At 45.4% G+C, this 27,968-nt stretch overlaps 1 protein-coding gene across 6 annotated transcripts in view; it reads right to left on the bottom strand.

The window, feature by feature from the left end:
• Positions 1–27,968, bottom strand: part of STAMBPL1 (STAM binding protein like 1) — a 71,294-nt gene that overhangs the window by 23,900 nt on the left and 19,426 nt on the right. Inside the window, exon 1 of one of the 6 annotated variants that reach the window (XM_075935097.2) lies at positions 15,561–15,943. The exons of 4 other annotated variants lie outside the window; for them this stretch is intronic. Coding sequence is in view for 1 of the 2 variants with exons in the window: in XM_075935096.2 (XP_075791211.1) it covers positions 15,406–15,423 (18 nt within the window). In the remaining variant the exon portion in view is untranslated. One more of the 6 variants, XM_075935096.2, reaches the window with a different exon arrangement.

Raw genomic sequence — 27,968 nt, 5'->3', positions numbered from 1 at the left:
GTTTTTCTAAAAGGCTAATCATATCTAATATTAGGTCATCCTTTAAAATGGTTACGGTCAAACATGGCTAAAGTTAGAATCAACAATTTCATTTCAATTACTAATTGGTCTGTTTTCTCTCTTATTTTGTTTTGTCCTGGATTTACTTGTAAATTCCTTTACTAATCCATTTGTTCCCTTTGACTAGATTTGCCCCCAGCTTCCATCCAGAACACATCACACGATCTGTTGTTGACAGACAAGCCCTAATATACAACCGGATCTGCTCCGATCCCACAGACACAGACAGACACTAACATGATCTTTATCAAGCATTCTTAAAACTTAAAGACCCTCCTGGGAAAGTGAGGAAACAGATTGACAGAGCCAGACAAGCACTCTGAAGTCACCTACTTCAAGACAGATCCAACAAGAAAAATAACAGAACACCACTGGTCATGACCTACAGGCCACAACTTAAACACCTCCAATGCATCATTGACAATCTACAACCTATCCTGGAAAACAGTACCCCTCTCTCACAGACCTTGGGAGACAGGCCAATTCTTCCCTACAGACATTCCTTTAACTAGGGATGTTAAAATGTGTTTGAGTAACCGTATAATCACAATTTTTTTTCCTGCTCTACAGAAGGTACAGGCTAGATGAGCATTTCAAAGGAGCTGAAGGAAGCTAGGTGCCCTTCTACTAAATTTCACTAGGAGTTAGGCACATTAATAATGTAGAGTACTTTGTGAAAATTTAAGTAATGGGACACAAAATCTTGCCTTGATAGATTATTTGAAAATAATCAAAACAGCAACAGGTGCATTCCAACAGTTCAGTCTGCACAGAAGATGGCTATTTATATGTAAACATGGGCTTTTGGAATAAGTGGTCACTATCAGAATGATTCAGCTAGCATAAAGACAGCAACAGCCTGTTTCAGACAAAGATGTGAGAAGCAGATAGACTAAATTGATTTAAACCAAGATCTACTGATACTGTGTTAGGACTGTGGTAAGATCATGTTTGGTAAACAAGAGGCAGGTGGGACCAGAAATTAAGCCTAATTGGTGGACAAAATAATGAGGGCATGAGCTATTCCACCATCACCCCTTCCATGGAACACTACTACCAATACTACACTTCCTTCATGTACACTTTTTTGCACAGCCCATCTCCCCTCCATCTCCGCCCCCTTCCACTATCTGCCACCTGTCCTGTATATCTCAGCTTTACACGTGAACCTGAAATTAACCACATGACACCAGCAGGGTGTGATGAGACAGACCATCCAGTGCTGCTCTGCCAGAGAAGGAACAGTGAAGGAGAGGGACCTGAGAAGACCAATTAACTGGTGCCTCTGCCAAGGAATGCAAACAACAGCTGTTGTGGCCGACCACTTATAGAATCATAGAGCAATAGAACTGGAAGGGACCTCGAGAGATCATCGAGTCCAGTCTCCTGCCCTCAAAACAGGACCCAGTACCATCTAGATCATCCCTGATAGAACAGAAACTTAAATACCCACCTGGGGAAGTGAGGAAACAGATTGACAGAGCCACACAAGTACCCTGAAGTCACCTACTTCAAGACAGGTCCAACAAGGAAAATAACAGAACACCACTGGTCATGACGTACAGGCTCCAACTTAAACCCATCATTGACAATCTACAACCTATCCTGGAAAACGATACCAGTTTTTGTGTTTGAATATCCAAAAGCTTTTGTCCATGAGCCACGACTGATGGATTTTCTAGTGTGTTTGCCATGGCGCTAAACAGGCTGAAATCTTTGTGTTCCAAAGTGTTTAATCTCGGACAGTAGCCGGGTCTGCTAACACGTTTAGCTCTCTGGGGGTACACTGCCAGTGTTCTGTTAATTTAGAGGGAAGAGAAGTCTGGATGATCCCGCAGGAATCTATTTAGAGAACCTGGTCTCAATGCTGGCTCTGCACACAGTGCTCCTGGTCAGCAGCACAACACCACTGGAACTGACTAGCCGGGTCTCCCTCTAGCTCCAGCAGTCCCTATGACCACCCCCTCCGGAAAGCTGGTGAGCAATACAAGAGAGATTATAGTGGTCAGAGTCATATTCATTTCACCTACTTTCCATGAACCAGAATAGGGACAAAATGCTTCATCCCAATCTCCACTCACATCTATCTTGTCTCCTCCACCTCCTTTGTGCTCATTTGCCATTGCAGAAGCCATTCAGCTGGCAGAGCAGCCATGCTGTGTGGTACAGGTTATGCACAAAGGGGGAGATCCTACATGGACATGACCCAATGTGCAGTGCTGGGTGCACAGGTCTGGTGCTGTTTGTGCAAGCAATTAAAGCTCTCTGTGCTATAATTTACAAACACACAATTCAACCTGACTTCTACAAGGATATGTCCGTGAAATTAAAATAGATTTTCCCATAAAAGCAGCCAAAAGGGTGTAATAAAATAAGCTCTTCCATTACTTACACTTTGATGTTAGTTTTCAATTCTTCAGATTAAGAAAGCTACTGCAGTTCAACTGAGTTCAGAATTTGGTCCAAGATCATCTATTTTACCGGTTTTCTAGGGCTGTCAATTGATGTGCATCAATGCCTGCGATTATCGCAGGGAAGGATCAACGCATTAATTTTTTGAACACGTTCATCGCAGGACTTAATGCTGCACTGCCCCTTTGAAGCACCGCACCGGCGCTTCAAAGGGGCAGCGCATTAGGAGCCTGGAATCAGCTGGTGTTCCCAGCAGACCCCGGACTCCATGTAGTGCTGGACCTTTGAAGCACCTGTCCAGTGCTTCAAAGGGGCAGCGCAACAGGAGCTGGGGATCACCTGGACATTCCAGCTGATCCCCAACTCTGCGTTGCGCTGCCCCTTTGAAGTGCCACTCCAGCGCATCAAGGGGGCTCTGCGTTATGCTATCCCTCTGAAGTGCCCGTCTGGAGCTTCAAAGGGGCAGCGTATTACGAGCCAGGGATCAGCTGGAGTGCCCAGCTGATCCCAGGCTCCACCTTGCGCTGCCCCTTTGAAGTGCTGCCGTGGCCTTTGCAAAGGGCAGCGCTGCATCGAGTCGAGGTCAGCTGGGGACTTCACCAGGGTGGCCTTTCCAAAGGGAGCTGTACTGAGCCTGGGGTCAAGTGGGGACTCCAGCTGATCCAGGGCTCCCACGATGCTGCCCCTTTGAAATGCTGCGGCAGCATTTCAAAGGGGCAGTGCACGCTATTAATTAGCAATTAACCATGATTAAATTTTTTAATCGCTCGACAGCCCTACTGTTTTCTAATTGCAGATTTCTGTAGTTCTGTAACAGATTCACATTTTATATACCACTGCTACCACTGTAAGAATTATTCTTCAACAGAGATATTTCTGCAGTTACAATAAGAAAGGTTTGTTACAGTGTATCCTAGAGCTCTGATATCCAGCTGCAATACTGCAATTGGCACACAAGTCATCAGCAATCTGAAGAATGACAACATAATTTTTACTCAGCTGCACTGTTTAGCCATGATAGTAAAACTAGATACTCATTAATTACTGATTTTCTTACTTCCACCCAGTGTAATTCACAGGCCTTTCGTTTGCTATATTGGACACTAAAAACAACATATTAAAATTATCTTTATATTCCATGATTCTTCCATACATTCTTAACTTTATGAGGCCTGATTTGTTTCCGTTTTTCATCTGTTTTGTGGTATCTACATGCTCAATTTATAGATTGCTAAACCAAGCTACTAAAAACAATTGCTAACAAAGGCAGATAGATGAAATGGAAAAAAGTTGTTAGAAGTAATGGCTTAATGGGCAAAAGAAAAATTACCACTGCTAAGAGAACAGCAATCCCAGTCATTGTAAAGTGAAATCTGAATTCATTGATAAAAACAGTAGTAACCCTCAGCAACAGAAATACTATCAGAAATGGTGCTACTAGAATCAATGAAGTTAAAATACCACTTGCAAAATTAATCTTCAAACTGTGCGCTGTAGCTCTACTAAGAGGAAAAGGATCTGCATTTTTCAGGGAAAAAATAAAGGGGTAAAGAACAGCATGGAGGGACTGGAAAACTTCATAGGCTGCTAGTGACCTGCAGTGCTGGAAGCAGCTTTCCTTGCAGATTTGCTGGTTTCACAATTTCATGGCAATTTCCCCTTCAGGGATAACGCCTTAGCACAGTGTTTCCCAACCTTTTTTCTATAAAGTACCCCTTTAAAAAAATTATAAATACCCCCAGTACCTAAAGTTTGATACACAATTTTTTCCCCCTACCATTGCAACATATTTTTTTAAACAACTTAGTCATAGCCAGGTGGATGATGAAATTTTGGGGTGTAAAAAGTACAAAAAGACTAAAGCACTGTAAAACTTAAAACAAAAATTCCAGTTTCTCCAAATTTCAGTTGTATTGACGTACCCCCAGATGTCTCTCGAGTACCCCTAAGGGGACTCGTACCACTGGTTGAGAAACTGCCTGAGCAGATCAGGTCGTAGTCCATAATTGGGGCTCCTAGATGGTATAGTAATACAAGCAATAATAATAATGATGGTACAATTCTCCAAGTGTGGATTTTGGAACCTTATTTTCCATCTTACAGGATGGGATGATTGCACTTATATTTCTAGTTCATTTTATAATCTTTTCTGGTAATTTAAGATACCAATATAATCATAATATAATCTCTCTTTCTGCCCTACCACCCTACAAATATGATTCAGTTCTGTGATGATCTGGAAGCCTATTTTTACTGCCTCCATCTAAAGGAATATTTCCAACACACCAATGAACAACACACTGACTCTCAAGATCCTCTCCCCTCCCTTCCCCCCCAACTCCACAAGAGGAAGGCCTCTATGTGGACCCTTCCTGACAGACATAACAAGAGTCTTGACTTCTATATTGATTACTTCCACAAACCTGCATGGGATGGCATTGTCAACAAACAACATATAACATTGTGGTCTCCAAACTTTTTAAGCACAAGATCACTTTTGAATTTAAGTGAAATCCAGAATCTACCTCAAACCCAAATACCCTTGTCCCACCACCTCTGTGCCCCTTCTCCAAGACCCTACCTCTGCTCACTCCGTCCTCCCTCCCCCCTCCCCCCATACTCCCTCCCTTTCACCAGGCAGGAGCAGAGGGTTGGGGCACAGGCTCTGGTCTTGGGCTAAGGAATTTGGAGCATGAGGGGGCTCTGAGCTTAGCCTGGGGCAGGGAGTTGGGATGCAGGAGGGGGTACAGGGTACAGTTTCTGTAAGGGCATTTGGGTCCAGGGGGCTCAGGGCTAGGACAGGAGCTTGGGGTTCAGGAGGGGCTTTGGATTCAGGAGGAGCTTCATGACTGGGGCACGGTTTCGGAGCTGGCTCAAGCTGGACACTGCTTACCTCAGGTGGCTCCTGTGTGGTGGTGCAATGGGACTAAGGCAGACTCACCCCTGCCCTGGCCCTGCACCACTCCCAAAAGAAGCCAGCAAACTCCATCCCAAATCCTGTTGTGCCCCTTCTGTTCTGTGGAGATACTATACAGGGTGAGAGAGGGGGCACTCTGACATCAGCACCCCATCCTCTTCCTTCCCTGCACAGAAAGCAGGAGGCTCCCGGGGAGCAGCAACAAGGCAAAGGGCAGGAGATGCGCAGCAGTGGGGGAAGGGACAGCCAAATTGCTGACACTTGGTAGCCTCTTGGCCAAACCAGTCAGGATCACCCGTCAGAGGCTCCAGCATCTACCAGTAGATCCCAATCTACTAGTTGGTGTCCACTGCTATAACATATAACCTCAGTCCTGCAGAGCGCAATGCTATATCCAGCCTAAAAAACAATTCTAACATTATAATCAAAGATGCTGACAAAGGGGGTGCTGTAGTCATCATGAACAGAACAGATTACAAACAGAAGACTGCCACACAACTCACCAACACCAGATTCTACATGCTTCTCTCCTCTAATCCCACTAAAGAACGCTCCCCCCTCCCAAAAAATCCCCCCAAAAACCCTCTAGACCATCTGTTCATGAAACTCCCTGCTACTACTTGGGACCAAATCTATACAAACACCCCCCTACCCCTGGCAATCCTTAATCAGGAGTTTTCTATCTGCTACCTAAGATCCACAAACCTGGAAATCCCAGACATCCCATCATATCAGGCATTGGCACACTTACAGCAGGATTATCCGGTTATGCTGACTCTCTCCTCAGACCTATGCTACCAGCTATCCTAGCTACCTTCAAGACACCACGGACTTCCTGAGGAAAACATCAGCAACCTCCCTGAAGACACAATCCTGGCCACCGTGGATATAGAAGATCTTTACAGCAACATTCCACATGACAGGCTGTCAGGAACACTATCCCTGATGAGGCCACCACACACCTGGTGATTGAGGTCTGTGACTTTGTCCTCACCCACAACTATTTCCAGTCAGGGGACAATTTGTATCTTCAAGTCCGCAGCATAGCTATGAGCACTCGCATGGCCCCACAACATGCCAACATCTTTACGGCTAACCTCAAACAATGTTTCCTCAGCTCTCTTCCCCTAGCACTCTTAGGGTACGTCTAAACTACATGGCTCCGTCGACGGAGCCATGTAGATTTGTTGTTTTGGCAAAGTCAAATGAAGCCGCGATTTAAATGATCGCGGCTTCATTTAAATTTACATGGCTGCCGCGCTGAGCCGACAAACAGCTGATCAGCTGTTTGTCCGCTCAGCGCGCTAGTCTGGACGCTCCCCTGTCGACATCAAAGCCCTTTGTCAGCAGCCCCGGTAAACCTCATCCCACGAGGAATAACGGGGCTGCCGACAAAGGGCTTTGATGTCGGCAGGGGAGCGTCCAGACTAGCGCGCTGAGCGGACAAACAGCTGATCAGCTGTTTGTCGGCTCAGCGCGGCAGCCATGTAAATTTAAATGAAGCCGCGATCATTTAAATCACAGCTTCATTTGACTTTGCGTATGTGTCTAATCTACATGCCTCTGACGACAAAGGCATGTAGTCTAGACACAGCCTTACTGTGCTTGCACTACATTAACGACATCTTCAACATATGGACCTACAGGAAGGAGACCCTTGAAGAATTTCGCAGGGATTTCAATAACTTCCACCCCAACATCAATCATAACCTGGACAAGTCCACACAAGAGATCCATTTCCTTGACACTACAGCAGAGGTGGGCAAATTTGCCTCTGCAGGCCAGATTCGGCCTTCCACGCAGGTGTATCCAGCCGGTGAAGGACCTGCTGCTCCCCAATAAGGGCCTGGGGCGAAGGAGCTGCGTGAAACTTCCTTCGCCCTGCCCCAGCCCTGCGATGAGCCTGCAGCACTTCAAAGTGTCATTTGCTCCTCGCAGGGCAGGAGGAGGCTTCCCACGCTCTCCCGCACCCAGGCCCTGATAGGTCTGAGGGTGGGGGAGCGTGCCAAGCCTCTTTTAGGGCATGGGTGCCTAGTGGGGAGAGAGGGGCAAAAATGTTTTGAAGTGGCTCCCAGGCAAAAATTATTGCCCACCCCTGCACTACAGTACAATTAAATGACATCCACATTTCCACCACCTTATACTGGAAACCTATTGACCATTATACTTACCTAATGCTTCTAAATTCCATCTAAGGCACATTTCCCAATCAGTTGCTTACAGCCAGGCCCTAAGATACAAACAGATTTGCTCCAATCCCGCAGACAAACACCTACAGGCAGTGCTTTTGTTGTTAAAAAAAAAAAAAAAAAAAGTGCCGATACTGCAGGGGAAAAGGTGGTGGGGCCGACATTGCCCTTTTAAGAGACGTGGCCCCTTTAAGAAATGCGGCCCAGCCAGCTGTTGGCCATTTTCATTACACAGTATTGTAACAAAAAAAGCACTGCCTACGGGATCTATCAGGCATACTTATAATTTAAATACCTACTTGGAAAAGAGGAAAAAAAACAGATTGACAGAGCCAGACAAGTACCCAGGCATCAGCTTCTTCAAGGCAGGTCCAACAAACAAAATAGCAGAACACTGCTAGTCATCACCTATAGCCCCCAACTTAAACCCTTCCGGGCATCATTAACAATCTACAATCTATCCTGGAAAACGATCCCTCACTCTCACAGGCCTTGGGGAACAGGCCAATCCCTGTCTACAGATGGCCCTGTAACCTGAAACAAATTATTTCCAGCAATCACATAGCACAATCCATAATACTCACCTAGGAACCCACCCCTGCAATCAGCTTCAGTGCCAACTTTGTCCACACATCTATACAAGCACATCATCACAGGACCTAATCACATAAGCCACCACATCAAAGCTTCATACACTGAACATCCACTACTGCACGATTTATTTTAGGGAACGTTTTTTGAATTACATGACCGTCCCCAGAACACGATTTCCCCAGCCAGCCCGTTGCGAGCGGCGGCACAGGACTTCCCCCGCCTCCCTGCAAAGCGGCAGAGGGTTCGCCGCTCACCGCTGACTCCCCCTCACCGGACGCCTTGCCCCCTCTCCTCTGTCCCCACTTGCAGGCTGGCGGCTCGGTTTCCCCAGCTGGCCTGTCACTGATGGCTGCGTGGTGCTTCACCCACGTCCCTGCAAAGTGGTGGAGGGTTCACAGCTCGCCACGCCGTTCCCCAGCAACCCCGCCCCCCCCCCTCGCCAGATGCAGTGCAGGTCCCGGCAGACCCATCACAGGGGCATACTCCCAACCCAATCCCCCTCCCCTCTCCTCCCTTTCCCTTTCCCAGAGCCAAACACCTCCCCTCCCTGCTGTAACCCAGTCCCCTTTCTCCCCCAACCTTATGTCCCGGTCCCAACAGAAACCACTGCTTAAAACGCAACCCCCATTTTCAACGGGAAAATTGACTCCACATAACACGTTTTCACTTAACATGATCATTTTCTGAAACATATCTATAGTGTTAAATGAGGAATTACTGTATATTGGCCAAACTGGACAATCTCTACAAAAAGGATTAATGGACACAAATCAGATATTTGAAATGGTAACACACAGAAACCTATGGGGGCCATTTTAACTTGCTAGGGCACTCACTAATGAATCAAAAAGTGACTAACAAAGCAATTTCAAAAACCAGCTGGAGAGAGAAACTGCAGAACTTGACTTCATATGCAAATTTGACACATTTGACCAAGGTTTGAACAAAGACTTGAACTGGATGGGCCATTATACTCAACACCCGTGCAGTGTAGACATTCCCATAGAGTTTAGCAAATAAAATTAATCGGGAATGAGTGAGTGAGTGCATGCAGCACAGGCTACAATGTTAATGACACCTCACCCTTTGGGTAACTTGGTTAACTATGATATACAGCCATTACCAAATCAATCATTCTTGGGTGGCACAAGGTTTGAAAATGTTTGACATCAAGACAATACAGTTACCTGGTTTTTTAAAAAATGATTTAAATGGCTCTTTCATCATTTTGACTAAAATGGGGGTGAAGTCCTTCTTGAAAGAATGGATTTACTTCTAACATACTAAGTTTACTACAATGTACATTGTGGTCAAGCAGCAGTAAACAAAACAACCAAAGAGACAAACATACAAACCTATATGTTATTTTTACAAACGGAACTGAAGATGTACAATAAAACCTGCATCTTCCTACAGAATGTAGCCTAAATGAATCAGAAAACTTCATGTAAATAAATGGTCTGAAAATCATCATGTAACATTTATCAGAAGACTTTAGAGTGCTTTAACTAGCCCCATTTTTCTTACATAGAACACAAAATTGACAGATACTTGTAACATTTAAACTTCTTTTATGTTTTCTTTGTGGGGGAATTCTCGATACTATTCTGCAAACACTTGCATACATGCTTAACTTTAAGCACACCATTAGTCCCTTTGACTTTAGGCACCTGAATTAACCACCAATCAATTCCATATACAGGTAGGCTGAACACTTTTTTTTTTTAACTGGAGCAAAGTACATCCTTTTAAATTTGGCTTGTGAAAAGTGTTTTTAAAATGTTCATGACTGGATTATATTTCTAGACTAATTAACAGAGCCAAGCAAATATTTTAAAAAATACTCACCGGATCATGATATTTGTCAAATAAATTATTTAGCAAATATTTGACCAATTCTGTGGGAATCTAGACATTTGTATCAATGCGTAGTAATGGAACAATTAACTTTTTTTCCCTAAGACACAGGTATTCTACTGCCTATTTATTATTTCTAAATGAGGAGAGTTATTTCGAAATAACTCTTTAGTGTAGATCAGGCCTAGAGACTAACAAGAATATATATATATACACTATCATGAGGTTTTCTGGGCAAAATCCACTTTGTCAGATGAGATGAACTTGAGTGAAGTAAATGTCAAGACATTTTAGAAAATAAACAACCATGTAAAGAGGCGGGGAAAGTATTTTCAAAAGGAACACTTAAAACCACATATCCTGCACCAAACTGGGTTACTCAGACTGTATCAAACAGATATTAAAAAATAATTTGAACTGAAATGTAAAAGATTTGACCAACCATTCAAAATCCATCTTACTTGTGTGGATGTAGACGATATTCTGTAAGCACTTGTCACAACAATTACTGATAAGAGGATTTCTGCTTTTTTCCCCCCTCAAGCTAAAACAATTTTCCTTCAAGCAAGCAAAAATCTTATTGATAAAAATATTGTTTAAAAATGCCATAAAGCTGGTTTCTGATTCATCACATTTTAAATCAGGAAATATCCTGTAATATCCAGCCATCAGGAATCTTAGAGACAAGCACCCATTGCTTTGATATAACAAGAGATACTGGGAATTGTGACCAGAAAAATGTTCTGAAAGATTTAATAAATTGATAATTGTTAAAGTAAAGAAAAATATTTTATTAGAAAGTAACACACAATATCAATGTAACATTTGACAGGGAAATGAAATCTGAGTCAGGCAAGTATACAGAAATCTGTTTAAAGTTTAAAGAAAATAAAAGCCAAGTGTTTTATTTTTTCAAACAGTGCTTCAGCTTATTTAACAGAATTTGCCTAAGTGGCCCAGGATTTAATTATATCTTTTCACAGTGGGCTATTAATTCCCCCAAATTGGTTATCAATTTTTGGAAGATGCCTTATCACCTGATCTTGCACATATCTTATTTATGTATGTTAATGCACATGAGTCGGTCCGTTGCAGTGTTTCCTCTAAGATTTTCCATCCATGAATGGAATGAGTTTTGTCTTGTGCACCTATCTATATTGAGGTCATGTGCACTTGTTTGGATGTGTGCCAATGTGTCACCCAAGTTATTAACAAAGATCTTATGTGTATTTTTTAAAATGCTATGAAAGAAAGAGTACTAAAACAAAACAAGGTATATGACTTTAAGTGTTTATTTAATATGAAGTCAAATAAAAAAAAATCATACTGCAAAATTTTCAGTAGCCAACTTTCTCTGTTTATAGCCCTCTTCTAGACACTCCCGTGTCTGTGTGTGTGTGTAATGTGTAAAGAAGGGAAAACAGAATGTGGGGCCAGCAATGATGTAACAGTAGAGGATTTATATTGTGTATCAACTATTTCCTGCTCTTTTGTTTGGTCTGGTTTTGTAATGGCAGTGGGCCTGCTGAATGCTGTGTATGTTTTACTATTTTATGAAACATTTACAAATAAAGGAAACAATATTTTCACGAAAGTGTATTGCTATCTCAGCATTACATTATGACATCATGATTAGAGATGATAAAACTAAACGTGTTTAGGAGCAATTAAGCACAGTAAGAAAACATTATTTCTCTGTTTAGCTAGAGCTACATTTCAGTACATTCCATCTGTACATCCATTTTACCCCCCACCCCCACACAACCCAAATTATTCATCATGTCATTCTGACTTACACTGCAGGACAGTCAAGCCCATGCCTTAGACAAGCACTATCCCCCACCAAGAAATGAAAAGCCACAAGCACTATCCCCCACCAAGAAATTAATAAGCCACATTTCCCCCAAAAGCAAATTCCTATGGGTACTATTCCCTCTTTTTCATTGGGCCATGCAAGTCCATGCAGCTCCCAGCTCTAGCCCCAGCTCCAGGCACTGCCACATGACGTTAGCTCCTGGCCCACCTCTGCCTGCCACCACAAAGCCCCCAATTTCAGCCCCAGCCCTTCCCGCCATCATGCAGCTCCCAGCTTCGGGCACAGCTCTGCCCGCTGCCACATGGCCCCTGCTCTGAGACTTGTTTTGTCCATTGCATGAGGGCCTCCACTCCAGCAGTCGCCACACAGGCCCCGGCTGCAGCCACATCTTCGGCAGCCGCCACGCAACCCTGTCCGCCACTCTCCCACCGACAGCCACCTGCTTACCTTCCACATTATGGAAACAGAGTGCTGCTGAGCGGCTCTGCTGATGAGGTGGATGGGATTAAAAATCTTAGTGCGCACCTACACGGGCGTGCACCTTAGAGGGAACTATGGTCCGTTGTATTACTTACTTGAGTAAACTTACTTGTATGCATGTTTGCAGGATCAAAGCATTACACCGCATTATTTATTTCTTTATCACATATTTAAAATAAAAATATTATGTTTACAATTATTTTAATTTTGTACTAATATGTTCACTACAATTTGTGCAACTATAAGCACGCCGCATCTACAAGAAACATTTTCCGCCATATCAAGTTAGCTATGGGACTCCATAGGAAAGGTTACTGGATGACGCTGACTGGTTCCAGTTAAGCAGTGCTCCAACCACATGGAGCCTGCTGCAGACAGAGGCTGCTCCAGGCATCCGTAGCAGCCCCTTTCTGTGGCGGGTCCTGCCTGTGATGGTGGGCCACTCCAGCCTGGCCATGTGGGTAGGAGGTCTAAACGTTAAATCGGTTAAGCAATTACATGGGATTTTACATCCCTAGACTCCATCTCATACTAGCAAACAATGACCTGATCTCAGTTATTCATCGCCACTCCTGGACTACAGCAAGGGAATTTAACTGGGCAAGAAGCCTTTAGTACTTATGAGACTCCAATTAGAAAAGACGCACACTACCGTAAAAGCTCCATTCCCTATACTGACTTCTCATAAAATACTGAATCTAACAGTATCTAAAAGATCAATTTAAGCTCTAGAATGCATATCAGGGATGCGGGAATGGCCCCATCACTTTTAATAGTGGAAGAGCTATGCCTCCTCCCCAGGGGCAGATGACCGTTTTGCGGGGCCCAGGGCAGCATAATCTTGCGGGGCCCCCCTTTGCCATGGTACATGCGTGGTGACGCAACGTGCATGTGCGGTGGTGCCACGGTGCATGCGCGGAGCTTTTTGAAGCGCGGGGCCCGGGGCGGCCGCCCCACTCGCCCTGCCATATATCCGCCCCTGTTCCTCCCACCTTCCCCTTCCTCCCCCCACATACACTTTTTACTGTCTGAAATGCAAGCAACTGGGGAGAGGGTGGAGAGGAGCAAGCAGGGGGCATGACTTGGGGAGAAAAGGCAGCACGAGTGCTTGGGGTGAAGCTGCAACTTGGAGTCTTGGGGAGATGTTTCGGACATCAGTGGGTGGGCCCCTCACTTTTAGGCGCCTTCTGACCCAATACATATCATGCTCAAAAACTGTGCTCCCCTGAGAAAACTGAACTCATATTAAAGGTAAAACTCCTCTGTGCAGGAGACAAACCAGGCCAAGACTTTGGAATGAATTCCCCCTGAGAAATAACACCATCACAAACCTTTCATTTCAGGTGCACATTTCTTTGACTTTGCCTTCTCTGACAAACACACATCAACATGTGCATATCATAAATAAACTGCAAAACAAAACATTCTGCTATACACTTTCCCCCAGGGAGAGCAAAAAAGAGCAAACACATGACAGATGTTAATCTCGTAGCTTAATACAAGACTGAAAGGCACTCAGATACTGTGGTGATGGACTGCAGTACAAGAGTCTGCACACTTTAAAAGTCCCAGGATTTCAGACATTGAGGGCATGTCTTCTCTACAGGATGGATTGATGGGCAGTGATCGATCCAGCGGGGGTCAATTTATTGCATCTAGTAGACATGATAAATCCATCTCCAAGCGCTCTCCCATCAACTCCAATACTGTATCAGAACAAGAAGTGTAGCTGACAGGAAAGCATCAGCTGTCAACTTACTACACTGAAGACACCATGGTAAGCAGACCTAAGCACATTGACTTCAGCTATGTTATTCAGCTAAAATTATGTAACTTAGATTGACAGCTCCCGTTATTGTAGACAAGGCCTAAAATTCAATATTAGTTCAATTTCATTCTTTTGAACCCTCTTCTTCTGCTCTCCAAACTGATAGTGCTTCTTGTCTGATTATGTGTGCAATTTTTAAAAAATTATTGCCATCACGCTGCTGTTCTTTGCTTGATTGTGTACCTATATAAGGCCTGGTCTACACTTAAAATGTAGATCGACCTAGCAATGATGGTCAGCAGTTTGAAAAATTTTACATTCCTGAGCGCCACAGTTAAACTAACCTAACCTCACCTCTAGTTAGATGCAGGTGAACTGAATGGAAGAATTCTTCCATTAACTTAACTACTGCTTCCTGAAAAACTGGATTATCAGCACTGACCAAAAATCCCCTTCTATCCTTTTAAAAAAGCATCTATACAATGATGTTAGAGCCACATAGCTGTGGCTATGCAGCTCTGCCACTGCAGTGCCCAGATCATGGCCCAGAAAATGGCGGCCGGACGGGAACATGCAAATAAAGCCCAGGATATTTAAATCCCAGGCTTCATTTGCAACTCTGGTTCCCTGATTTGCCTACCTAGCTCGAATTAACGAGCTAGTGTAGATATACCCTAAGGTACTTCAGGACCACTGTTGTTTTTTAAGTTCATTTTAAGTCAGAGACTAACACTGATAACTTTTGACAGTCTCAGAGGGGTATGACAAATAGTCTAGTAGCACCTTAAAGACTAACAAAACATGTAGACGGTATCATGAAGAAGTGGGTTGTGCCCACAAAAGCTCATGATACTATCTACATGTTTTGTTAGTCTTTAATGTGCTACTAGACTATTTGTTGTTTTTTTATGGTTTTTCCTGTTACAGACTAGCTGGGGTACTTTTAAAATTTATGACACCATGTTAGGGCTGGCCATGCCCCATCTGTGCTCTGGCACATCTCTGGGCATAGCTGCTGGAACCGGGAGTCTGAGGTGCTGCCTCACCTCCAATTCGTTTCCACTCTAAGCAGGGTGTTCAGTTCATTCCAAGGCTCTCAGCACCCCCTACCCAGGCTCTGGCCACCGGGATGACTGGGGTACAACAGGAGGTGAGCACTAATGGATCAAGACATTCCTGGTTGCACTCCTGGCTACACACTGTGGCATTACACGTGGGGTGCAGCCAATAATAAGCTGCACCAGGAAAACAGGGGGAGGAGGATGCCGTCCCCTGCAGCCGCTGACCCCCGAGGAGGCGATTTCTCACTTACCCTCCCCGCCCAGCCCATCAGCCCGCAGATGATGCGATAGTCGGTTTCATTTCCTCCCAGCGCATCTGCGCCCTTCAGCGGGGGAGGGGCAGACGGACCCTCCTAGCAGCCGCAGCGAGGAGAGGCAGATGCTCACGAGCGGGGGAGGCTCTTACCGGGAAGCCGGGCTGGTTCCCCGGCGCGGGCTGCTGGGGCTCGCACCCGCGGGACGGCGACAAGCGGGGGCTGGGGGCTACTCCGGCGCGCCTGGCGAGGGGCCGAGCCTGAGACGGGCACGACACCGGCGGCTCCTGGGGCAGCGGGATGCCCTGCCCGGCCGCCCGCTCCAGGAGCTCAGCGCGCCCCGCCGAGCAGCAGCAGCGCCGGGCAGCCCCGCGCCTAAGGCAGTGCGGGGCGCAGAGCCGGTTCGGCGGCTCCCGAGGCGAGCCCGCCGCAGTGAGCCCAGCCGCGGCCCCGGCAGGGGGGAGGAGCTCTGCAGCCCGCCCCGCCACTCAGGAAGCAGCATGGCAGGAACAGCCTCCCCCGCCCCGCTGCCGGCTGCCTGCCGGGAGCGAGCCTGGAAATGCCGCCTGGGAGACACGGGCAGGGTGGGCCCGCGCCAGATCCGGGCCCCCCTCGGGCGGGAGCGAGGGAGACGCCCCCCAAGGGCAGGGCAGGGCAGGGCGGGAGGCTGCCGGTGGTGCCCGCCGCAGGGCGCCAGGCGCGGGCAGGTGTGTGGCACGGCAAAGCCCCTGCCTCGCAGCGTTTCCATCTGGCTCCCTGGCCGCAGCCCACTAGCTAACCTTTCTGGGGCCGTGCCCATTTGGGCCCGATGAGCCCGCGGACCTTTGCACTGGGGAGAGGTGCGCACCGTGGGGAGAGGGGTGTGTCGCTCCTGATCACAACTCTTCAGGTTGGCGTGTATTTGCAAGATAGAGGCTCACGAGGTGAGCCGTGTGTCTCACGTGCCATTCACCTCTTGGAGGTCGAACATGTGCTAAGTCAGCCAACGATTTGATACAATGCACGTTGGGGCCAGCATGTTGTGTGTTTTGCCTGCAATTTTTTTTTTTAAAGGACAGAAAGAAATGTTTTGAGAAAAGCATCAGGAGAAAAGGGAACACACAAGAGGCAGTTGAAATAAACATGCCCACTGTTTGAATCTAGCAAGCAAGATTAGCTATAGAGCAGGGGTGTCCAAACTTTTTTCAAAGAGGGCCAGATTTGATGAAGTGAACATGCGTGAGGGCCGACCATTTTGCCTGACATTCTTTGAACCATTAAAATTAAATGCAAATTAACTATTTTATGCAAAGTTTATTGCAAACGGCAAACGACATAACACCAACTATACATGTTGTGTCCAAATATATTTATAACTGATTTAGACCAACTGACGTTAACTGAGATTTTACAATATATTCATCTCAATTGAAAAAAAACTTGCCTACACTAATGTGAAGGGTGAAACTGAGATCTGGACTGCAGTACATAGGCTAGGTCTGGTTCAAAGGCAGTGGTTTTGATGCGCAAAATGTCACGCAGGTGAGAGTCACTTAGTCTTGTCCTCACGCGGTTCTTGTTAAAGTTCATAGCAGAGAATGTCTTCTCACACATATATGTTGAGCCAAACAAGCTCAGCATTTTCTTAGCCAATGTTCGAATCTCTTGAAACCGTCTCTTATCCAGTTGGCGGTAAAAGTTCACAAGAGAGAGCTGTTGGTGACGACTGCGTAACTCGCTGTCACAATGCAGCTCAATGAGCTCGAGCTGCAGCTGATCTGGAGCATCCTCGGGGTCAACAGAGAATGGAGAGGAGAAAAGGCTGATCTCCTTTTCAATAGCTGCAAAGTCCTGAAAGCGCCGTTTAAACTCCCCAGCCAGAGATGCAATGTCTGCTGCATACCTGCTCGTTTGCGCACTGATATTGTCCTGTGGAAAACTGTTCATTATTTCCTGCAACGCTGAAAAATGTATGGTATTGGGCTGTGTTTGTGACAACTGCCTTATGAAAAGTTGCAGCTTTGTCCCAAAGGCTTTGAGGTGTGAATAAAGCTGGTTCACTGCTGCATCTTTCCCCTGAAGACTCGTGTTCAGTACATTCAGATGCTTTGTTATGTCAACTAGAAACCCCAAATCAGCCAGCCAAATAGGATCAGATAGTTCTCGCATTGGTTGTCCCTTTGTTTCCAAGAATTCTCCGATTTCCTTTCTGAGAGAGTAGAAACGCTGCAGTGCAGACCCCCGACTGAGCCATCTTACATCGTTGTGATATAAAACATCTTCGTATTCAGCCTGGATGTCCAGTAGAAACTGTTTAAACTGGCGGTGGCACAGGGCTTTAGAGCGAATAAAATTAATAGTCTTTAGCACCGGTTTCATAACATGATCATATTTGAGATGTTTAGCACAGAGAACTTGTTGATGAATGATACAATGGAGTTTAATAGCTTTGCCTCCTTCTTCGATCACCTTGTTACAGATTAGGGTTGATAATCCACTTCGTTCACCAACCATGGCAGGTGCCCCATCAGTAATAATCCCAGTAACTTTGTTCCAAGGCAGTTTAATGTCATCTATGGCGGAACTAACAGAAACAAATAAATCTTTTCCTCTTGTTTGGTCCGTAAGGCTCTGGAGGTCAAGTAGCTCTTCAGTCACATTCATTTCATCGTCCACCCCTCTCATAAAAATCAGCAACTGAGCTGTGTCAGATAGGTCCGTGCTTTCATCACAGGCTATTGAAAAGAAGTCAAAATCCACTCCTTTGGATGTCAACTGTCTCTTAACATCTGATGAAATCTCTTCAATTCTCCGTGCTACAGTGTTACGAGCCAGGCAAATGTTGGCAAACTCTTGCTTCTTCTCGGGACAGATATTCTCAACCATTTTCATAACGCATTCTTTGATAAAGTCACCCTCAGCAAAAGATTTGCAATTTTTAGCAATTAACGTTGCCACCTCATAGCTCGCCCTTGTGGCATTTTCATTTGACTCACGGGCTCTTATGAAAAATTTCTGTTGTGACATTAAAACAGCTTCAAGTTGCTTCAACTTTTCACTGCGGTCGTGCCCTGTAAGCTTGTCGTATGTGCTATGTCTCGACTGGTAGTGTCTCTTGACATTAAATTCCTTATAAACAGCCACAGTCTCTTGGCATATCAGACAAACACAGTGATTCTCTATTTCAGCGAAGAAATAGTCCACTTTCCACCTGTCCTGGAAGCGGCGGCCCTCACTGTCAACTTTCCTTCTCTTATTTACAGTCGCCATTTTTTTAAATTGACCAGAAGGGGAAGGGATCATGTGAGCGCAGTGCCAGAGGTTTAATACACTGCCCAAGTAATACACTGCACTAATACACTGCCCAACAAGAATTCTCTTGCCTTTGTGGCTGTTTGTGGCGAAGTCTCTAATGATGAGCGCCACGTGCCTGAGCCCGTTTGAGGCGAAGTCTCTAATGTTCGCAGCTCCACGTGCCTGAGCCCGCCAGGAAGCTGACAGTGTGCAGGGCCAATCACAGATACTGAGCTTGAGCAGCTGCGGAGTCCGTCCCTGATCTCAGCAGCTGCGGAGTCCGTCCCTGATCTCAGCAGCTGCGGAGTCCGTCCCTGCACTCTCAGCCCCAAGGTAGAGGGCTTGCAGGGTCAGAGGCGGGTGGAGAGCGCAGGGCACGCTGGCCTCACGGCGGCCCGGGGGCAGGGCGAACCCGTAGCCAAGCGGGGGAGTGGGGCTGCAGACGTGCCCTACATGGAGGACTTTAGGACCGCAGCGGCCGCCATGGACGGCGGCGGCGCGGCCGGAAGCGGCGCCAGAGGAGCGCCGGGGAGCCAGGAGAGGGGGAGGAAGCGGGGCTGTCCCTGCACTCTCAGCCCCAAAGCGGAGTGCAGGGGCAGGGTTTGGGACCGCGGCGGCGGCCCGAAGCGGCGCGCTGAGCGCGCCAGTTAAAAAAAGCACCGGGGAGCCGGGAGAAGCGGGGGGCCGTTTTAAATCCGACCGCGGGCCGCATTTGGCCCGCGGGCCGGACTTTGGACATGCCTGCTATAGAGGAATAAGAAGGAAGGAACTTTACTGTTTCTTTTACATAATAAATAATAACTACTTAGATTAGACAGATTATAATATACCCAAAATGTACATGTTTTAAGCTATCACAGTAGCCCCAGTGTGATGTTCTCTCTTGACTCTCCTGGTTTACATGCTTAGTACTACTCAATATGCAGCAGTCCAAAAAAAAATTAGGAGTCATTGGGGTAGATAATAAGACAGAAGATATCATAATGCCACTATATAAATCAGTGGTACACCCACACCTTGAATACAGCATGTTGTTCCGGTCACCCCATCCTAAAAAAGCATTTGGCATGAGCATTAGAAGAAAGATATGGGCTAGATGGACCACTGATTTACTCCACTATAGCCATTCTTATGTACATGCAATAAACCCTTTCTACTGCTACACTGTAGCCTTCTTCTGCAAAAGCTTATGCAAATGAAGCGTAAAGTGGAATATTGCCGTGCTTCATTTGCATAATTAATTAGCAGCCGCTTTTGTGCAAGAGGCTTTTGCGCAAAAAGGAGCTGTGTAGACAGATCCTTTTTGCGCAAAAACCCCCTCTTGCTCAAGAGCCATTCTTCCTGAAAAAATGAGGAAGAACAGCTCTTGAGCAAGAGGGGGGTTTTGTGCAAAAAGGAGCCGTCTACACAGCTCCTTTTTGCGCAAAAGCCTCTTGTGCAAAAACAGCTGCTAATTAATTATGCAAATGAAGCAGGAAGATATTCCACTCTGTGCTTAATTTGCATAAACGTTTGCATAAACTTTTGCAAGACCTATTGAAGTCAATGCGTACATTTGAGCGTGTGTATAAATCTGCAAGATTGGGCCTTCTGCAGCCCTTATACTCTGACCCTGCAAATGGCTTCACTAGTGGACTTCTGTGCCTGCTCAGAGCTCTAGTGACTGGAATCAGATGTGTGATATGGGCCTAAACATACAAAAATCCAGCAGAAGAACAGGGGAAGGAAAAGCAACATAAAAACAAAATGATCACAGTAGCAAGTTCTAATCAGTTCAGAACTAGAAAATATAAAATCCATACTTTTGGTTTCCAATGGCCTATCCCTCCAAACAGATCAGAAAAGGAAAGTGTGGTCCAGTGGTTAGGTACCAGGATGAGATCAAGGAGACCAGCCTTCATTTATCTGCTCACCAGAAAATCCTAGTATGCTCTTGGGCAGGTCAGATAGTCTGGTGAACTAGGAATAACAGGAGTATTGTGAGGGTAAATCTGTTAAAAATATGAAATGCTCATCTGCTATGGTATAGGGGGACCTATATTTGTACCTAAGGTAGATACATAGGGTCTAACTGTGGCTATATGGCTAGGGAAATATAACCAAAATGAAGCTATTTTAAGATGGGTGCAAAACTGGCTGGAAAACTGTTGCCAGAGAGTAATCATCATTAGTTTACAGTTATGCTGGAGAGCATAATGGATGGGGTTCTGCAGGGATCGGTTTTGGGACTGGTTCTGTTCAATATTTTCATCAATGATTTAGATAATGGCATAGAGAAAACATTTATAAGTTTGTGGATGATACAAAGCTAGGAGGGCTTGCAAGTGCTTTGAAGGATAAGATTATAATTCAAAATGATCTGGACAAAATGGAGAAATGGTGTAAGGTAAATATAATGAAATTCAATAAGGACATATGCAAAGTACTTCACTTTGGAAGGAACAATCAGTTTCATACACACAAAATGAGAAATTAGTATCTAGGAAGCTCAGACCCCTTGTGGACAGGGGCTGCTGCTGCCCCACACTGCTGCTTCTGGTACCAGCCTGCTGGTTAAAGTTTTAAATGCAGAGCACTCTGGGGGTGTAGTTAACCGGGACTGATAAGCAATCGCTTATTGGCTAAACGGTTAGATGGTTAGCCACTAACATCCCTAGCATGTACAGATCCTCTTGCATGATCATAGCTATATATTATATACAAAATTCCTTATCTCTAATTCCCAATAATAAATGAAGAGATATTTATGCAAAATTGAGATTCAGTGATAGCTAAAACTTCAGAGGGCGGCAGGCACCATCATAAGCATCCAGGAACCCATCCCTGCAATCAGCCCCAGTGCCAACTCTGCCCACACATATACACAAGCGATTTCATCACTGGACCCAACCACATCAGCCACCAAATCAGAGACTCATTTAACTAACGTGATCTATGACAGTAATGCCCCACTGCATTGTATATTTGCCAAACTGGACAGTCTATATGCCTATGGGAAAGAATTAATGATCACAAATCATATATCTGAAAAGGCAACACACAAAAACCTGTTGGAGAACACTTTAATCTTCTTGGACTCTCATTAATGGATCTCCAAGTTGCTGTTTTGTTTCATACCAATTCCACATGCTAAATACACAGAGAAGGGGTGGAACTTAACTTTATTTACAAGTTTAATTCTCATGCAAATGGTATGAATCGTTGTGACGGACCGGGCCGGTCTGGGCACAGCTGAGGGCGTCCGCTCAGTGCGAATTGCTCAACCTCGGGGCTCCTTACAGTCCCCAGACTGGTGACCTCTCCAACCAGGCCACAAACCAGTCACACAGAGTGCTTCAGCTGCCTGCCTGAAGCCTCACGAGCAAAACCCCTCTGGCACCCCAGCAATATCCATGCCCCAGGTGGCCCCGGGCCTCATACACAGGTGGGGGGTCTTAGCACCCAATCCCACCTACCCCGAACAAGTTCTGTCCGGTTCCAAGAAACCAGCCACAGATCCTTGGTCAATTTACCCTCTGGACCTTACGCACAAATCATGCTGAGCCAATCCTTTAGAATCTATCCTCTAAAAGTTTATTACCACAAGAAAGAAAAGCATGAGAGTAAGGTTGCTAAAGAATCATACATTACATGCACCGAACCTCCCAGTTCTTGATGCAGGCTCTAGCAGAGATGTTACAGCTGCTGGCTTAAGAGTTCTTGTTACACATCCTAGGATCAGGATGGGTCCATAGTTCTTTCTGGCTTTTCGATCCCTGCACTGCTGCCTCTGGGATGAAGTGCTGAGCTGAAGACCAAGATGGAGTCCACCACATGGCCTATTTGTCCCTCCTTCCTGGTCTCTTCTTGGCTACAGCAGGTCACCTGGCCCACGGCTTATTCCTGTGTCCCCTGCTGGTAGCCCTTAGGTATGAGTCACCACTCATTCTTTAGGTGTGTCCTTGGCCCATTGAGTGCCATTGTCCCACAGGCCCTCGCTGATTAGCATGTCCATAGGCCGGGCTCTGCCCACTGCTCTACCACATGCAGAGAAATATTCAGTATCTACACAGATTACAGACTCCGAACTACACACAGACATTATACAATCACATGACTAGCGTACATAAGATTAGCAGACAGTAAGCTTCTATTCAACACCTCACATGGCCCCCTTTTTTACCATTTTTGGGGCCAACACCCCTCCATGGGTGCAGCAGTGATCTGGCTGCTCCCCTCAAAATCCAGTAACGTGACAATTGTGATCCAAACAAAAAAATGAAGGTGCTAATGGTTCTTGATGTCTGTTTAGAATCTGGTGTTGGTCAGCTTCCTTTCCAAATGCAAACTAATGGTTCTTATCAGCCTCTTGTAACTATTTAGTCTTTAAGGTGCTACTAGACCCGTGGTCACGAACAGGTCGATCGCGATCTACTGGTTGATCACGAGGCCTCGACCAGTCGCTCGCGAGGCATCCTGTCTGCCCCGCCCCCATTTCCCTCCCACCCCCGAGAAGCCCCACTACTTATCTCCAGTGAAAATAGAGTTGTGTCGGCTTCCCGGGGATGGACAGAAGTCCCGCAGCTTAGTGCCACTTCCGGCGATTCCAGAAGTGCACTAGCTGCTCTGCTGGGTGTACTGTGGGAGGGAGCATCGGCTCCCTGCACCACACAAGAGGGGTGAGTCAGCCCTGCGGGAGGCGTGCAGGGGGTTTCCCAGCGCACGCGGGGTAGTTGGCCCTGGGGCAGGCGTGCGCGTGGGGCTTCCCTGCACGGGGGTGGGGGGTTGGCACCGGGACAAGCGCGCGCGGGGCTTCCCTGTGCGGATGGGGGGGTTGGCCCTGGGTCAGGCATGCGCTGGTTTCCCTGGGGGGGGAGAATCCTGGGAGGAGGGAGATGCAGAGGACTCTCCGCCTCCACTGGCACCCCACTCCTCAACCCCCTCTCCCCAGCCACAGAACGCTGTCCCCACTCCCCTGTCCCCAGCTACAGAACTCTGTCCCCATTCCTGTCCCCACTCCCCAAACTCTGTCCCCACTGGCACCCTGTCCCCAGCTGCAGAAACCTGTCCCCACTGGCACTCTGTCCCCTGCTGCAGAACCCTGTCCTCTGCCCTCCCAGCACCCTGTTCCCTCTCCCCTGCCCCCAGCCGCAGAACTCTGTCCCCACAAAATGTATAATTATAAATGCTTCGTTTTAGATTTAAATAGCATGAATAAAAAACAGACCATTTATTTCATAACTATAAATACGTGACTTTAATTTTATGTATCGCATAATTTAAAAATAAACTATTTATCAGGGTGTGTAAGTAAGTGCTGGGGATAGCAAGTGATGGACAGGAGGAGAATAGAGAGGGCGGGGCTTCAAGGAAGGGGTGGGGCGGTAGATCTTCGCCTGTTCTGAGATTTAAAAAGTGATCTTGGGTGTAAAAAGGTTGGAGACCACTGTACTAGACTATTTATTGATTTTTTAAGTCTTTCCTATTACAGACTAACTCTGCTATCCCTCTGAAGCTTATCTACTCACCCTCTCTTTTTTCTTCCTTCCCTCCATTTTTTTCCTTCTCTCCTCTCCCCCTTTCCTTATTTATTCTTGGATCTGGACTTCCAACACTGCAGTCATCTGAAAAAGTGGGTTGTACCGACAAAAGCTCATGAAACCATTTATGTGTTTTGTTAGTGTTTTAAACTGCTACGAGACTATTATTGATATCTAACTTTGCCTAGTGAGAAATATTTTTAAATCTCAGAGGAGTAGCCATGTTCATCTGTAACTTTAAAATACATCATTTAACCCACTATAGCCGTTCTTATGTACCTGCTATAAACCTTTTATGTCTGCTGTACTAACAGTAAAACAAAGCAGGTTATTATTATTTAGTTAATATCCAATGTGCAAAGTTTTTTGCTGATGTATGTGCCAGTTGAAAACTCTATAATCTAAGGCCATTATCCCACAAAGATTTACATGTGTGTATGTATATAGATTGACAATCTATAATCTATCCTGGAAAATGATTCCTCACCCTTAGGCCTTGGGAGACAGGCTAATCCTTGCCTATAGACAGCCCCCCCAGCCTGAAGGAAATCCTTGCCATCAGCCACACATCACACCTCAGATACACTCACCCAGGAATTTACCCCTGCAACAAACCCTGTTGCCAGCTCTGTCTACATATCTACACAAGCGACACCACCACAGGACCTAACAGAATAAGCCATGACATCAGGGGCTCATACAATTGCATATCCTCTAATGTGATATATGCCATCAAGTGCCTATAATGCCCCTCTGCCCTATATATTGGCCAAATCAGACAGTCTCTACAACAATGGATAAACAGACACAAATCAGATATCAGAAATGGCAATACACACTACCGAATTACAGAGTGAGTCTGCAGAATTGGAATTAATCTACAGTTTTGACACCATTAGTCTGGGCTTGAACAAAGACATTAACTGGTTGGCACATTACAAAGCCAATTTTTCTTGCCTTTAACATCTGCATTTCCACATGAAATGCTATATTTGGAACACATCCAGCCCACTCAAGAGGGAAAGGAATACTTAAAATATATTGTTACACACATACAGGAACAGGCTGAATTAAAACACATAATTGTATTATGTAATATATATATATGTTTCTCACCCATTTTTTCTCAAAAAGTTATTAATGGGATTCCATCTATCTGAAAAGTTTCCAGGCTATTATTTTTTAACCATATCCCATTTCAAATATAACTCTCAAAAGTGTGGCATATAACCAAAGTTTGATATTTAATCCAGAGGAATCCTTTCCCCCATAACCCACCCAAGGTCCTGGCAATTCTGTCAGCCAGCCTGCACATCCCAATTTATCTAACAGTGCACCAATCTTAAAACGTCTAAGCCAATTTTTGTTCCCAAACTGTACACCAGGTGGCGCTGTCCATTTCTGTTCAGTAGAATAATTAGCAGAAGGACCACTCAAACAGAGCCAAATACTTGAAGTTGAAACAGAAATACTAAAGGTAATGGAGCTGTTACCAGCTCAGTTTGGAGACAACATCCACAGTTTCTCTTAGGAACTGAAAATAAAAAATACTGAATTATTTTTTTTAAAGTATCTGATGCCTCTCCTAGCCAAAGCCATTATGGTTATTTTCCTTTAATTCCCTCCTCTCCTTCCCCAAAGTTACTATTTCTGCAATCTGGAAATGACTGGTGTAGAAAATGGAAAAATTTCTTAGATTATTTTATTCTTTAATTTAGGGGATTTATGGTCCATTACTGATTTACATAGATTTTTAAGGCCAGAAGGGATCATAATGTTTATCTAGTCTTATCTTGAGCATAACATATGCCACAGAATTTTATCAAGTGATTCCTGCATCAAGTCTATCTTCTAGTATAGCTCATATCTGGTAGCATATCATCTAATTTTGATATGAAAACTTCAAGTGATGGAAAATCCATCACATCCCCAGATAAATTTTTTCAATGGTTAACTACCCTCACTGTTTAAAAAATTGCATCTATTTTCAAAATGAATTTGTCAGCTTCTGTTTCTATCATTGATAGCCTAATAATCTAGAAAACAAAGGTATAACTAGTATCCAATCTTCCCGTATCAGTCCATATGGACCATGATCAAATTAACTCTGAACCTTTTCTTGGATAAACTACTGAACTTCTTTAGTCTCTTATTATAATGGCAAGTTTTCCAAACCACATATTATTCTTTTAGCTTTTCTCTTGTAATTTGTCAGCGTTCTGTTTAAAGAACTGAGCACGATATTCCAGTAATGATCTCACTAACACTGTATGAAGAGGTAATACTGACTCCCTACATCTACTCTATATTCTTCTGTTTATATATCCAAAAATTGTGTTAAGGTTCTTCACAGCTGTCCCACGTAAGGCTGGGATAACTGCCTTGGGCCCTGCATTTCAGGGGGATGTGGGCTCCAGATGGCCTGGGGAGTTAGCATGGGGCATGGTGCTAGCAGCAATGAGCAACCTGGTCCCAACCTACGTTGCCCCACCCTGCTGGCTCCCAGCGTCACTTGGGAGAGAGGTGGAAAGCAGAAAGAAGTAAGGTAGGGGCTTGGTGGAAAAGGTGGAATGGAAGCAGAGCAGGGCCTGGGCCTGCGATGGGGGGAGGGGTTGTCCTGAGCCCCATCCTCCCCTATGGATGTCATGCATTATAAAGTCAAATATCTTACGGAAGACTGTGCATACTATATCAACACAATTACTTTTAAACTTGTAAGTTCATTAAAAAAGATACAGCCTCAGAGGAGTAGCTGTGTTTGTCTGTAACTGAAAAAAAATTAAAAAAGGAATGGTCCTGCAGCACCTTAGAGACTAAGGGTATGTCTACACTACCCCGCTAGTTCGAACTAGCGGGGTAATGTAGTCATCCGCAATTGCAAATGAAGCCCGGGATTTGAATTTCCCGGGCTTCATTTGCATGAAGCCGGCCGGCGCCATTTTTAAATGCCGGCTAGTTCGAACCCCGTGCCACGCGGCTACACACGGCACGGAGTAGCTAGTTCGGATTAGTCTTCTAATCCGAACTAGCTGTACTCCTCATTCCACACATTTAAAAATGGCACCGGCCGGCTTCATGCAAATGAAGCCCGGGAAATTCAAATCCCGGGCTTCATTTGCAATTGCGGATGACTACATTACCCCCGCTAGTTCGAACTAGCGGGGTAGTGTAGACATACCCTAACAAAAATGTAGATGGTATCATGAGCTTTCATGAGCACAACCCACTTCTTCAGATGAATGGAGCAAGTGGTCCAGAGTTACAAATACATAGCAGAAAAAGAGGGGGTTGAACAAAAACATGAACTGGATGGGAAGCTGTATTCAACACCCTAATGACAGCAAAAGCTAAGTATCAGGCATTCACAGCCCACTCTATGGCCTCATTTAGCACGGACACCCTAATCGACAAGATTTTTTTCCCTTTTCTTTCCCTTCACATCTCCCCTCTTTTCCTACTATTTATTTGTACCTCTTTACCCCTTGCTCCATTCATCTGAAGAAGTGGGTTGTGTCCATGAAAAAAAGATAACATTTGTCTGGCCTCAGGTGAGGAGAGATATGTGGAATCCCAGACAGCATAAGGGAGATGCACTGAAAGGAGTGGAGGCTGGGAGCAGACTGCGGGCAGGGTTGGGCTGTCAGTTTGGGAAGGCATTGTCTTCCCCGGCCTATTACAGCTGCCACCCATGACCATTTCTATGATTTTACCCACGACTAATGGCTGATTAACTGGCCTCTCCCATTTTAAATATTGGCATATTCGCTT

This window comes from Pelodiscus sinensis, chromosome 8 (assembly GCF_052426305.1).
Source record: "Pelodiscus sinensis isolate ZL-2025 chromosome 8, ASM5242630v1, whole genome shotgun sequence".
In the NCBI taxonomy this organism is placed as follows: domain Eukaryota; kingdom Metazoa; phylum Chordata; order Testudines; family Trionychidae; genus Pelodiscus; species Pelodiscus sinensis.
The sequence above is the reverse complement of the archived record's forward strand: the minus strand, read 5'-3'. Positions and strand labels throughout refer to the sequence as shown.